Here is a 14424-nt window from a genome sequence, read left to right as displayed (position 1 = left end):
GGGGAGCTGTGCCCGCCCCAGCACTGCCTGCCTTCTGCAAGGGACGCCACTGACTCCAGGTTTCTACTTTGTCCACCTCAGCACAAAGAGCTTTCATGAAACCACCGGGCTAACCCCTAATCACTCGCCTTTCTAAATGCACCAGCACGTGCCCAGCCTCCCCTAATCTCCCAGGATTAGAGCAAAGTGGTGTAGCACCACCAAAATGACCCGAATACAAAATGGCCTCACGTGTAAGACACCACTCTATTTACCAGGACAAAACCAAGCTGATGCAGGACATCCCGGGGCCAGAGCACCAGGATGCTTCTCTCCCCTAGCCTGATAAGTCTCAGACATCAGACAGTGCTTGTTCAAGCCAACACAATACAGCAGACATAAAAGCCACTGAGGTGATTTAATTTTTGTTAGCATTAACCATGTACTTCCAAATACACAGCTAAGTGTAGGAGCCAAACTCCAACTCTCAAGCTTCCTATTTTAAATATGCTCAAATATTGACACTAATAACCTAATACAGACAACATCAATGCTGCGTGACTGTTTTAGGTAACCTTCTGTCTCCAAAGAACTGAAGAACATTGCTTCCAGTATTTATCATGCAGGTCTACCTGACAGCAGTACTATCTGGCATTATTCACTGGACGTTTCCCATTCACAACAGAAGTTAAGTTTAGCAGAGCCTGTGACTCTTTGCAGCTAATGACGTTCACCAAAGCGGTGTGTTTTTATCTTCATTTCACAAGTCCTTCAGTGGAGGTGCTCCTCACTGTCACACTGTGAATCAATGTCAAGGATTCTGGGAGAGCTACTCGGTGTTTCTCTCTTTCCCCTAATAGCTGTCACCTGTCTGCATGAGCTGGGGAAAAGTGAGATCTTTGATGTATGTTACAGATAGAAAATAGTAACAGGCACTAATATCTACATATGGTTTCTACTGGAAAGTTTAAGAAGTCATTTGTTACTTTGATACTAAAGTATACTCCTCTTTGATGCAAGAAGCTTGTTATCTAGCAGTTTCAACTTCGGGGGTGAAACCACACGTCTCTCTACCTTGCTCAGAACAAAATTCAATTACAAATGTTACTGAGTATTTTGTTAAAGCAGAACACAGTAAGGCTTTGATCAGGTAAGATGCTTAAGCAGTAAGTTTAAGCACACAAGTAATCCCAGTGAAGTCCCAAGGATCCATTCACGTGCTTAAACTGCTTCGGTAGATCAAAACTTAAAATAATCAGGCTACAGTTTGTAACCCAAACGCTTCTGTACAGTTGAACAAGGCAGCTCAGAATTCAGAGAAAAAAAAAAGAAAACAAGACTATAACATAAGGCTAGAAAAAATAATCATGCTAGCAATTAACTGGGAAACACAGTCTTTAAAAAAAAAAAAAAAGGCAGAGAAAAAATGAAACTGATACAAACTCCAGTTTTACACTGCCACTCCTGATAAAGACAGTGTGCCACTCCAAGGAAGGAGAAGTAAGAGTGGTGTTTCTTCCTTCCCACAACCTTTGCAAGATGATGATTAAAAAAGTCCAACACATCTTGCCTATTAGCATCTGGCTAACAGATTCAGACATCTGTCTAGATTGCCGGCAAATTTCTCAAATCTTTTCAAGTCTCAATAATTAGAGAAGAGACTCATGTGTTTGCTACGCTGAAGGGACTGCAGCCCTTCTTCACATATACCAATAAAACATGGTAAGGAATGTTTAAATGTCCACGTACAAAGATTACAAAAATCACCTCTTCAAAGTAAATATCCCAGCAGCTAGTATTTATCTTTCATGGGGAAGATGAATGCAACAGGTGTAAAACAAATAGGCTTCTGATATAAAAAACAAATCAAAGCAAATCAGCTGCATTTAAACTTGGGAATTGCTGGTATCCGTGTATAAAGATTCATAGTTCTTTCCATACCACTCAACAAAGAGGAAAATAGTCCCCCTAGTGTACTCTTCATGTAGAAAAGACTGTTTCACAAAATAGCGTTGCAAGAAATTACAAAATAACATTATAGGAAGAGATATGGAAGTACTTAAGCTATAGTGAAACCAGGCACCTCTACTATATACACAGACACAAAGGTGGTTCAGTTTTCTATTTCAAGATTACTGAAGTGAGTAACTGCATCCCAAATATTTGGGGGCAAAAACTTGGGGTTTAAGTCAGCACACTAGTTTTGTGACTGCAGGATATTGACAGGGTAATGGGTACCTGAATCTGGAAAGACAGGTTGATCTGGTCATCAAGGAGCTCTATGGAAGTACCTGGCACAGTGCATTTCACAAGGGTGAAACCAGCCCACCTACAGGCCTTTCCCCCTGCTCCGGTAATGATAAATACGAATACTGACTCTCCATAAGTATTCAAGACAATAAGCGGATACTGAAGCATGCACCTAAACCCCTCCCGGTGATATGGAAGTGTACAGGATTGTAGCAAACCAAGCTGCTCGTGGCACACAGCAGTGTCCGCAGTGTGCTGGCTCTGCAGCCATGTACCGTACACTACTGCCCTAGTTAGCTGTCAGGCAGTATTAGGTTAGCTAACATCCCACCGGGGCCAGGGGGAGGGGGAAGCAAAGAAGATTGTTGAGGGGGTGTATTGGGCAAACCTTATCTGAATTAGCGGAAACGTTAATATATGCCTTCCTAACCACATCTGAAATACTCACTTCTGCTTTAATGCCCTAGGCAAAAAAAAAAAAAAAAAAAGTGATAGTTGTAACTTTAATTTATAGCTCTTAAAATAATTGTTTTGAGGAGTATAATCCCAGCTATGTTTACGGATTATGGTATTCAGCACGTCTCAGTGGAAACGGTATTAATATTTTCATATATAATAATACATAAGATAATAAAACCAAGTTCTCTTCTTCTCTTTGTTTAAAATGACAATTTTCCCACTCAGTGCCAGAGCAGAATATCGTCAAATGGGCTTCCTATCTTTGAAGATTAACTTAGCTGTGTAAAAAATATTCTAAATTAAGATAAAAGCCTCCTGATACAGAACTATCTTCTGTGCATTTAAAATCTCGGTGTAACTAGCAATCTGAAAAAGTCTGATGTGAAAAGCTGCCATTAGTTCCTGAAGAGTTGTATTCATTACCTGTGAGGGAAACAAAGATGATAATAACATATAATGTGGTTTAGCATTGGGAGACTAAGATGGAGTCTCTATTTAAGTGTGTTGCCTCTGCACAAACTAATTTACGTTCCAGCCAAGAAACTGAAGTAGTCCTCTTCTGAACATATATACATATATTAAAAGAAACTCTAGTCCTGTTAAGGAATTAAATTTTGCAGTTTTCGATGCCTGGTAAATTATTAGCTCCTGACCTCTCCTTTCCCCCTTTCAGTATGCCCCTACCACCCACGCACAACTGCACCCACCATTAATGCGATCGAACTCCTTACCCTAACTTCCAGAGACAGCTCACAGTCATTAAAGCAGCAGAATTTTCTGCTACCAATGTGCTTGCATCTCCTGAGAAAGGTCATCTTAAAGGCTTGTGAGAAACTTCTGAACTAAATTATATCGGAGGAATCTCAAGGGATCCAAGTTTTTAACATTTTAATTAGCTCCAAGTACCAGTTAATGCTGTTCAGCAAAGGAATCAATATCAAATTAACAGTAAAAATTGTCAGAAAAATTGTGACTGTATTAAGCATACTAATCAATGTAAGCACTTCACATTATGGCCCAGATCCTGCTTCAGCTGAAGCAAATAGGAGTTTTGCCACCAAATTCAGCCGAAACAGTATCAGCCCCATTGTTTGACAAGTCTTCGTTGGAATCGGGTATAGAGAATTTACTGAAAATTCAACATATCAGATAAAAAGGCTAGATTTGTCATAGCAGCTGACATCTAAAGCCACTGCTTCTGCATGAAACCAAACAACTTCTAAGACATGGGCTGTCATCGGAAGATGTAACCCTTCATCACACTCTTGTGTCACACTTGTAAAGTCAGATCAAAATTCAGCATCCAATACAGACGCAAAAACTGTTAAAAGGATCTGGGTTTTTTAAAAGCCTTGTCTGGAATTAGCTGTGCCACCGATAAACTTTGTGTTCGTATTTTCCCCAGCCTGAGACAAGTCAGTGAAATGCTTCCTCACAGTGCTCCATTTGGAAGGTAAAAATCATACAGCTGTACTTCAATTCCTAGCAGCAGGTCCTACTCAGGCACCAAATGTGAAACAGGGCTGCTAACAAGAAAACTGCCAGAAATGTTTCATCCATACAGTATTTCTGACCAATTTGTGTACTTCAGGTTTTCCCCTGATCCAAAGCTAGAGAGATTCAAAGAGGAAATTTAATTTCTCTGTAACACAATAAAACTTCCCAGCAAATTCGCCTTCAGCCATCCCTTCAAAAACTCAGTCTTGAACGCTGCCAGTATCAGCCCCCGGCAGCAACTGAACCATACCAGGATTTCCCTCTGCAAACAGTATCGACATCCCGCAGCACCTGCATTTCTGTATAGCTGCAAGTACGTGACATTTCGGCATCTGACAGACACTAATAATAGACATGGAAAACGAGGAGAAAAAAATCAGTTCTGGAAATCGCTTCAGATGTGCTTTACGTGCAGCACCGGCTCCTGGTAGGCCTTTATTAGACTCTTGTCTTTGAGAGTAAAACCCTGCCTGCCTGCAACGTGCTTTTGCACGCACTGAGTAAACAAACCACAAAAACAGATTATTTTTTTTTCTCACTTATTAACACGGTAGTAATCTTAGCTGCTAACTGTCACAATGCAGGACAGAAAACGCTGGACTATAAGGGATTTATCAGTAGACGGTGCCCTCGTACACTGGCACCGCAGGAATCGCAAACCAAGCATTCCCGTGGCTGAGCAGCCAATAACTCCACGCTTTGATTAACTTCATGAAGAAATGTCAAGACCCAAATTTCCCTCTATTGCCTTTGAGGAACGTGTGGGGAAACCACTGGGGTTTTTCTTGACAAAAATAACAGTGTCATTCTGTATTTGAGCTTTGAGACTCAGACTGACCCTGCATAAAAGCAAATCTGCTTATTCCCAGCACGAGTCACACCAAAGATACCTAAAACTTGAAAAAGAAAACCAAAGCAAAAAAACCACACGCACACCGTTAAAAATATTTTTCCTTTTTTCTCCTCCTTCCCTTTTTCCCTCCCTGCTTATGTGCTTCTACACCGCAGAAGCCTGCTCCGCTCCAGCGTCTCCCCTGCTCCCAGAGTTACGAGCCCTCACCGCTTCCACACAGCAACAGGAACGAGGCAAAACTTTTCGTACCCCCTCCCTTAAATTTAAAAAAAAAAAAAAAAAAAAGGATAGAGAAAGGTAAGGCGACAGCGCGTCCCCCAGCACGGCCATCAGCAGCGCCCGGCCGGCTGCCGTCGGGGAACGCCGCCGGCACCCCCCTCCGCGGCCGCATCCCCCGCGGGCAGCCCGCCCGTCGAGGCGGCGCGGTGGGTCCGCCGCGGCCCTGGGACCCCGCCTCACCTTCCAGCCGGCCGAGCTGTTGCTGTCGCCCTTGTCCTTGAAGTAGGGCACGCAGCGGACCATCCAGTCGTAGATCTGGGAAAGGGTGAGGCGCTTCTCCGGGGAGCTCTCGATGGCGCGGGTGATCAGGTCGGCGTAGGAGAGGTTGCCCCACGCGTTGCGCCGCGACGAGCACTTCCTCGGCGCCGCCGCCGGGCCCCCGCTCAGCCCCCCGCCGCCTGCCGCCGCGGCTCCCCCCGGCGACAGGCTCGGCCCCTCCGGGCCGCCGCCGGGCAGCGGGGCCAGCAGCCGCGCCGCCTCCTCCGGGACGGCGGTGGCCGCCGCCGCCGCTTCTCCGCCCGCGGGGACCGCGCTGCCGACGGCCATGGCCGAGCTGCCCCCCTCCTCCTCGTCGTCCTCCTCCTCGGGGATCATGGAGGCGGCGTCGGCGGGCGGCTCGCCGGCAGGCTTGGCTGGGCTGGCCTGCAGCTCAGGCCTCTGCAGGGGCCAGGTGCAGGAGCGGGGGCGGCTCTGCGGCTCGAACTCGGGGTCCAGCTCCACGTCCAGGGGAGAGAGCGGCGCGGGGGGCGACGCCTCTGCCATCTTGGCCTCCCCCGCGGGCGGCTGCGGTGGCGGGGCGCTGCGACGGGGCGGGCGGCCGCCGACCCCGCTCCTCCTCCGCCGCCTCCTCCTCGGTGCCGACGGGAGCCTAGCAAGCGGGGGGCCGCCGGGCGGGCATGCCGCTCTCCGCTAAGGGCTGGCAGGCTCTCCGCTGCACCCCGAGCCCCGCTCCCCGCGGGCGATGCGCACGCCGGAGCCGGGGGGAAGGGGAGGGAGGGGAAGGAAAAAAAAAAAAAAATCAGATTAGGAGCCGGAGCGGCGGTGCAGGGCGGGCAGCGCGGGGCCGGGCGGTGCCGGAGGTGCCCGCGGCGCTGCCCTCCGCGCCGGCGGAGCAGCGGCCGCTCCTGCGGTGCGTGTGTGCGTTTGTTTATGTTTCACTCCATGCGGATGCAGAAGTAGCTCCAGCGGGAACCGCGCTGTATCCAGCCCGGAGAGGACACCCCCCCGCCCCCCGCCCCCGGCGCCTCCGAGCTCGCTCCTCGTCGCTTCCGCAGATATCTTCCCTTTTTGGGGGGTGGGGGTGGGGGTGGTCCTTTGCACCCTCCCTCGGCAGGAGGGCAGGGAGAGGGGTCTTTCAGATTACGCCGAAGACTTTTTCCTTCTTCAAAACGCCCTAAAGGGAGCCGAAGTCTTAGCGTACATCCAACTGCATATTAGCGTAAGCCTGTCACTTTGTGGTGCCCCCCAAGCCACACGCAACCAACCCCCCAAAATCTCACAGCCGACGGAGCAGGGGGCGGGAAAAAGCCACCCCGGGGGCTGGTCGATTTAAAAAAATAATAAATCCTTCTTCTCGCAGGGAAAAAGCAAACACAACGGGAACAAATCAAATCGCCAGTCTTCCAACAGGTCCAGAAGCTTTAAGCCCTCCCTAGGGCTGCCAAAGAGAATAGGTTTTGTTCCAGCATCAACACCACATTCATAACCTCCTTGCTCCTGCTGCTGCCATCTTGACAGTTTTTCCCCCCCTTCACTCAAGTCATTTAAAAAGCGCAGGCAGAAGAGGCAGGGAGAGCCACTTCGGGAGGGGAGGGAGGCGGGGGGTGGGGGGGAGAATCAACAGCCACCTCCACACCGGCAGAAATCGAGATCCGAATTCACGGGAAGAAGAAGCAGCGCTGCTGCATGTTTCCTGCTTCTCCTGCTCCTGCGCCTTCAGCTCCGAGGCGCCTTCCCTTTAAAGGCGAAGGAGGGGAAAGCGGCACACCGCCCGCTCCCTCTGCGAGCAGCCGGCGAGAGGCAAGCGATCCGCCCGCGCCGAGCCAGCCAGCCGCCGCCGCAGCCCGCCCGAGCAGCCTGTCACCCTGCTCGCCGCCGACTTCCACATCCCTCCTCCTAACAACCACCGGCAGCAACACAAAGTTATAGACACACGCAGGGAGCCTCAACCTAACCGCACGGCACCGCACGGCCCGCCCACGGGCGGAGGGCGGGCGGTGCCGCGCAGGGGCCGCCCCGACGGGGCGGGAGCGACGGGCCAGGGGGAGCCGCCGGGCCTGGGCGAGCGGGAGAGGGTGCCGGGACCCGGCGGGGACAGCGCCTGCCCGCCCGCCCTCCCCGCGGCTGCGGAGCGGCATCTCCGAGGCGCCGCGGCCGTGTCTCAGCCGCCGCCCGGGTCTTGACCGCGCCGCCCGGGCCGCGGGAAGGCGGCGGCGGGAAGGCTCGAGTCTCTCGGAGCACACGGTAACTCCTCCCAGGGCTGCATTCGCCCTGGCTCTCCGCGCTTGCTAGAAATGAAGCGGCAAAACCAGCCGCAACCGCCTGGCTTGTCCCTACCGCTGACCTGCGCCCTGCCCGCCTGGCCAGGAAGGGGCACAGCTGCAGCACTCCCTGCCTGCGCTTCGCCATGGAGCCAGCTCGGGCTGCCAGGCACGGCGGCGTAGCGCGCTGCTGCTCTTCTGCCTTGTTTCCACTGCTCATAAATCAGTGGTGCGGGAGTTATTCTGGTAAACTTTAAATCTGGAGTCCAATTGAAAACTTTAATTCCACCAGTGTGTGATACAGGGCGTGTTCAGTTCAGACATGTCCACACGTGAATATAATCCTGCTGTACTTCCTCCTCGGAGGCCATGCCCTAGCAGAAAGCCCTCCAAAATAGTTCACTTGAAGACGTAGTTAATTATGGGTTGAATAAAGAGGTGACCCACAAAGCCAAGGAACATAAAGCTATTAATATAGATGCAGTTACAAATGCATTACAATAGCAACGTGTATGTATCAGTTCTCACCTAGTTTTGTATCGGACTGAACTATGGACTAGATTTGGTACAACAGTAGTAGTGTCTCTGATGCCAGATATAGACAGCAGCATGTGCAGAGAAGTAGGTGTGCTGCTGAAGCATTGCTGCATAGAATTAGCAGGCAAATTAAATTATCCTTGATTTATTTAGCATTATAGACAAGCAATGAGGTTTGAAAACCATTCGGTTTGGTTAGAAAACAGCGAGGCCCTGATCCCACATGCCTTACACGTCCTTCTAAGTGAGGCCTAAGGCACTCAGGGTCTAGTTAGGTTTCGAATTCAAGGGGCACTCAAGTTAGGAATAGTTTGGCATGGTGTTGTTACAAGGGACAGCATTTCAGCATGCATACAATTAATCCTCAGTTATCTAAATATAGTAGGAGACACTGAATTAATCAGAATGAATGCAGGTTCAAGTAATGGAAATAGTTTTCCCTGCAGCTCCATTTTGGGTCATGACATTGCATGCCCTGCCATTGCTTTTGTTGTAACGTGGCTCCTTACGGGAATGCAAGGCAGCTCAAAAAGACACTGGCTACTCTGCAATTGGGATACTGGCATTCATGTGTATGATTTAGTAGTTGGTAGGGGAGGAGAACGGCAGCAGAGTTGAAGAGCCAGGAACCAAGATCAGACAAGGTCGTGCACGATGAGAAGATGCTTAGTCCAACACTGCGTCTCTGAGGAGCCTCTACTTGTGGCTTTCAGCAGTCAGCCAGAGAAAGCTGGCTGGCAAAGCTGTGACTGACACTCGGCCCCTTCCCAAAACCTGCTAGTGTTTGGGCCTGATTTTGACGGATGCAGAAACCTCCCCACGGAGTGCTTCCTCAGGTCCTGAAGTTCCAGGCAAGTGTAGCACTTTGACCTTGGGCTGGATGACGAGATGCAAATCTAGTCCTAAATTATATTATCATCTTCATTTATTTATTTAATTGGCATTGCATTGCTCTACAGGCATTGCCATTAGGTCTCATTGTACGGGGTGCAGGCCCTGCACGTGGTAAGAAATGCTCCACTCCCTGGCAGAATTGCAGGCCGAGTAAGGCAGGCCAGGGCGGGAGAAAGGAAATAAGTAAGTAGTAACCCTATTAAAGAGATGATGGACTGAGGCATCGAGCAATTACATGACTGTGCTGAGGTCATACAGGAAGCCCATGCAGAACTGAGAAATAAAACTGGAGTTCCTGAGTGCCAGCCCTGGGCCTTTGCTGTAAGATTATCTGCCCTCTTGAGAATTCACTGGTGTATCAGCCATACAGCTTTGATCACATAAGTGATGGTACCAGTTCTTCACAGCTCCACACAGCACGTGTGTGCCCATGATACTGCATTTTGAGGCGGAATTAAAACCACAGTATAATTGTCCCTACACATTTTACTTACCAAATGTGCACGAGCAAAACAGACAGAGAGAGAAGCCCTTCTTATTGCTGTTGCATGGCTGGGCCCACTGAAATACGTATCAAAAGTGATCAAAATTGAATCTAAAGCCTGCACGATTTCCAGTCTCTTCCTTTAAGTACTTTAATGCCTCAAGGGTGGGATTTTGAAAAAGGTTCCGTTTATGGGAGTTTTATCGCTGACTTCGACAGGAATAAAGTTAGGCCAGCCCTGAGGCCATTTGAAAGCCTCCTTCACTTATTGTGCCTACTTAGACTGCAAGTGTTTCAGGGCAGTGCTGCATCTTCCTCTGCATCCCTTTTCATCTGCTATCCCTACTCCAGTTCATATTGAGAACATATGTACCTATCACGGAACCTGATTATATGCATTTGGTGGGGTCACCATTACTTTGCAGCCTGGAGCCATCTCTGTGGGTGATCTCAGCTGTGCATGGACCATGAGACCCATGAGACATGGGGCCTGTGGCATACTGCTTCGGGGGGGTAACGTTCCTATGACGGCACTCTGGGTGGGAATCCTCATAAGTGATTTTTGTGTTGAGATTAACTCTTCTAAGCTTCTGCGTTCAACTACAGGCTGTCATCAGCTCAGTTTTCATTCTCATTCTTCCATTTCGTCAATTCAGAGCCAGCTTCCCATAAGAGTGTACCAGTTCACAGTGGTAACCCAGATGTGATTGCTCCTTCATTCTGCCATAACCCACATTCTCCTGAGCTGATAGCTAGAGAAGTGCAGGTCACATTTCTGGCATTACCTCTCTTACACAAGTATCTTGCAGAAGCATGGTTGGAGCTAAAGTTACATGGGGGGTGGGGGACCTGGAACTTCTCACCATTACACCATTATAGAAATCTACTGTAAAGTGTACTGCCCCTCAATAAAACAATGTTATATTGCAGTTACATTAAACAACAGCTGCATTGTCTACATGGACTTCACACAAGTATATGACGGGTTGTTTGGTAAGCCACCTGCAGCCTGGTCTCAAGAGAAGTTTGTGACCACTGCGATAACCCTGTCTACCCCTCCCATTTATCCTGTGAGAGAGCGGCTCCCTCTGTGTATTTTTTTTTTGTTCTTCCCACAGTTCCCTACTATGTCCTTTAAATGCAGACTGGGCAAAGGGCAGTAGGTTTTGTGGCTGATACAGAGTAACTTGTGTGCTGATTAGAAAGAAATGTCATCTATAAACCAGCCAACTTCATACTTTGAGACTTTAACCTTTCTGCTCAATTTGGCTAAAACTGGCTAATGGGTTCCACAGTTATTGGCTGTCTGGCAGATAGACACAGAGCAAGGGTCCAGATCATGCCATGGAGACATGAAGGGTTAGCCAAAGACAACTAGAGAGATATGACTATAAAATTTTCCTCAAAGTGATGAACAACAATTTAAAGATCAATTGAAGTTGGACTTCAGCCTGTAAACTGGCTGACTGACCGCTCTAACAGAGGGGAGTGGAAGGAGAAGCACAGTAGCAGAAGGAAATAGTGACATTACTACTGTGGAGAAAAGAACCTTTTCCTCAAATGATCTTGACAATTTGGGGACTGAACTCTGAGGCTGGAAGCATTCAGCTCTGCCTACACCTAAACTTGACAACCCACTGCTGAAGAATTCTTGACCCATTTTTGCACTGCATGGAGAACAGTGACTGCAGTCATCCTCATTAAAAAACAGGATCACCTTTCTGGAAGAAGCAATATTTACAATGAAACCTCAAAAAAAACCCCACAACTGTTTGAAAAAGGAGCTGCGAAGCTGAGGAAGTAGGAAAATTCAATGCTATAGCTTCAAAATTTGCTATTAAAGCAGCCTCATGTCCGTTGAAGTTGCATTGTCAAGGCCCACCAAAAAGCTGCACTTTGTAGGCCAGGAAAGATTCTCAAGGTTCTCATGGACAGAAGTAGGTTTCTAATAGTGTTTCATACGCTTAGTAACAGCCACCAACAGCAGTGCATAGTGGTGTTGCCAGCTCTCAGCTTTATTTATGAGTCCTGCAATACTGGTGTTTTCTTGAAATCCCTGTTATTAAAGTCCCATTAAAGAAGCATCTCAGCTACCATTTTAAAACAATAGCCAAGTTCCTGATGTGCCATGGATGTGACCCAAGTGTACTTTCAGGACCAGGAAGAAAGCAGAAAAAAAACCCCAATCCTAATTGCATATTTTAAAACCTTTTAAAAACTGATTTTTAAGCTGGTATAACACCACTCAAAAGCTTGCATCATCATTTTTGAATACTTGGGGAGTACATGCATTAACTGAGTTTATATCATTAGGGTGAAATGAGTCCAATTGCCAAAATCCAACAAGAAGCTCCACCTTTTTTTTTTTTTTTTACATTCAGCTTAGATGATATGAAAGGATTTAACGTTCACAACCGCAGTTTCTGTTAATGATTCAAGGAGGTATTTAGTCACCTCCCTTTGCCTCCTGCCCGAGTCCCTGCACGGACCTCTCCGGTACCTGTGCAGCTAGCCAGCCAGCTAGCCAGCCAGCTAGCCAGCCAGCTAGCCAGCCTGCTAGCCAGCCTGCTAGCCAGCCTGCTAGCCAGCCAGCTAGCCAGCCAGCTAGCCAGCCAGCTAGCCAGCCAGCCAGCTCTCCCACTTGGCTCCAGCTGCTCCGAGCGGCCAAACGCCGCTCTGCCCCGCCAGTAACTCGTTGTGCAACCCGGCCATGTCACTTAATCCGTCTCGGTTACCCCATACGGGCTTAATTATACCTACTTATCGCTTAATTACTCCATTATTATAATTTTACACCTTCCTTCGCCCACATACGGGGGGGGAGGGGGCGGGCAGCGGCCCTGGCCCGAGGAGCCGCGGCGGGGTTACCTCAGCAGGGCGTTTAATCGGCTGCCGGGCACCCGCCGGGATGGGCCGGCCCTGAGGCGCTGCACGCCGCGAGCCCAACGGCCGGCAGCTACTCTGCGCCGCTGGGACGCGGCGCCTGCTGCTCGGGGAGCCGCCTGGCGAGCCGGGTTCACCGACAGCCTCCGCCCCGGCGGCGGCAGGGTGAGGGGAGCCCCGGGCCAGGCGGCGGCCACCAGCACCGGCGAGTCCTACGGCGGCGGCGGCTGCTCGCCCGTTCCCGCCCCGCCCCCTCGCAACCACCCCGCCCCCTCGCGGCCGCCCCGCCCTCTCGCCCCGCCCCGCCCACACCAAGCTAGGCTGCGCCGTGCAAACAGATGATGTCATGCTCTAGAGCCGCGCGTGACCACCGGGGCCCGCCCTCGTCTCCCATTGGCCGGCTCGCGTCGCCCGTCAGGGCAGCGACGCTTTCCATTGGTGAGCGCCTCCACCCTGCCACCGCCCCTTGGAAAATAATAAACAATCGAGTAGAATGCGGTGCGGGGAGGGGTGGTGGCGGGTGTCCTGGGTCTCGGCCGGCGCGCATGGGCGCTATCACCCCGGCCTTGGGCAGGCTTGGCCGGGGCTGCTCCTGGGAGGCGGCTGCGGGCTGGGGGGGTTCGCTGAGCGCTGGGTCAGGCCTGCTGTGCGGCTGAATGCCGGCCTGGCCTGCGGGGAGCGCCGGTCGCAAGGCCCTGGCTGGCCTGAGGTTGGCGGGGAGGCGGCCGCTGGTGCGCGGTGCGGCTAGGGGGGCTCCGGTGCGGCCCCTGCAAGCCCTGCCCGGGCCCCATCCTCGGGGCTGCCCCTTGGTACAGCGGGGCAGCGTGGGGAGGCTGCGGGCAGGCGTCGGGCTCTGTCTCAGCGGTGCTGGGAGAAAAGCCTCTCCTGAAGGTACTGTGGCACTCGCGTTAAAAGCTGCCTTCAGCCAGAAGCTGCAGCTGCACCGAGGGCCATGCAAAGCAGCCTGAGGGTTTCCCCATCCCCCTTGCCCCTAAGCTAAGCTGAAGCCCACCTCTGGGGGGGGACTGGCAGCCCTGTGTGGGGCAGTGGGGTCTGTATGTGGCCTGAGGAAAGGTGGCTGGGTGGGTGCCCAGCAGCGGGGCCCAGTGTGTGTAAGTGCCTGGGGGCAGGGCACCGGCAGGGAGGCTGGGGCCTCTGGAGCTGTGGCTTGCTGGCTGTCTTCGTGGGACTAAAAATGCCCCTGAGCTGGCTGTCCTGTCCACATGCTGCTGTGCACAGGGGTGTAGCCTCGATCCTGTGGTGTTACGTACCGTAGCCCTGAAATGACCGCCTTTCACAGTCCTGCTTCCCTCTACCTGCAAGTATAAGGTGTAAGGCTCACAGAGCAGAGGCTTTATTCAGGGATCAGGTGAAGAGAATGAGGGCTGCAGGAAAGGACCTCCCTTTGCTGAGGCTCACAGCCTGGCCTCTCCTTCTGAGAGCAGGTGCCTACATAGAGCCCATTTCAATTCCTTCAAAGAATTGTTTTCTCCTGTATGAGGCCCCTGAAGGAAGAAGTCAGTGCCTGCCTCCCCCCGCACCGTTCTGTATCTCCAGTGATCAGAGCACTTGTTTAGGAGCTACAGATGTGGCTCCTGGTTCATTTCCCAGAACTTGGTGTTTTGTCCTCTGTGACAAACTTACCTACACAAAACTTTGAAAAGGGGACTGAAATACAAGGCTCTTCCCCTCCCTTCCCCATAGCAATGTTGTATATTGCCAGGTCATGGCCTCTCCTTGATTGCTCCCGTGAATTCTGAATCCCCACCCTCTTCCCCCAGGCAGCAGTTCGAGTTCAACAGGCTGGCTGAAAGTACAGTGCATGCTAG

General features: G+C 50.7%; 1 protein-coding gene across 2 annotated transcripts in view; it reads right to left on the bottom strand.

Annotated features, from left to right (window-relative positions):
* Positions 1–11966, bottom strand: part of FOXO3 (forkhead box O3) — a 101870-nt gene extending 89904 nt beyond the window's left edge. Inside the window, exon 1 of one of the 2 annotated variants that reach the window (XM_055809622.1) lies at positions 5498–11966. In XM_055809622.1, the coding sequence (XP_055665597.1) occupies positions 5498–6079 (582 nt within the window). In that variant the 5' untranslated portion in view covers positions 6080–11966. The remainder of the gene's footprint in view (positions 1–5497) is intronic. The other variant, XM_055809620.1, reaches the window with a different exon arrangement.
* Positions 11967–14424: the final 2458 nt, after the last annotated feature.

The sequence above is a fragment of the Falco peregrinus genome, chromosome 7 (genome assembly GCF_023634155.1).
Source record: "Falco peregrinus isolate bFalPer1 chromosome 7, bFalPer1.pri, whole genome shotgun sequence".
NCBI lineage: Eukaryota > Metazoa > Chordata > Aves > Falconiformes > Falconidae > Falco > Falco peregrinus.
The sequence above is the reverse complement of the archived record's forward strand: the minus strand, read 5'-3'. Positions and strand labels throughout refer to the sequence as shown.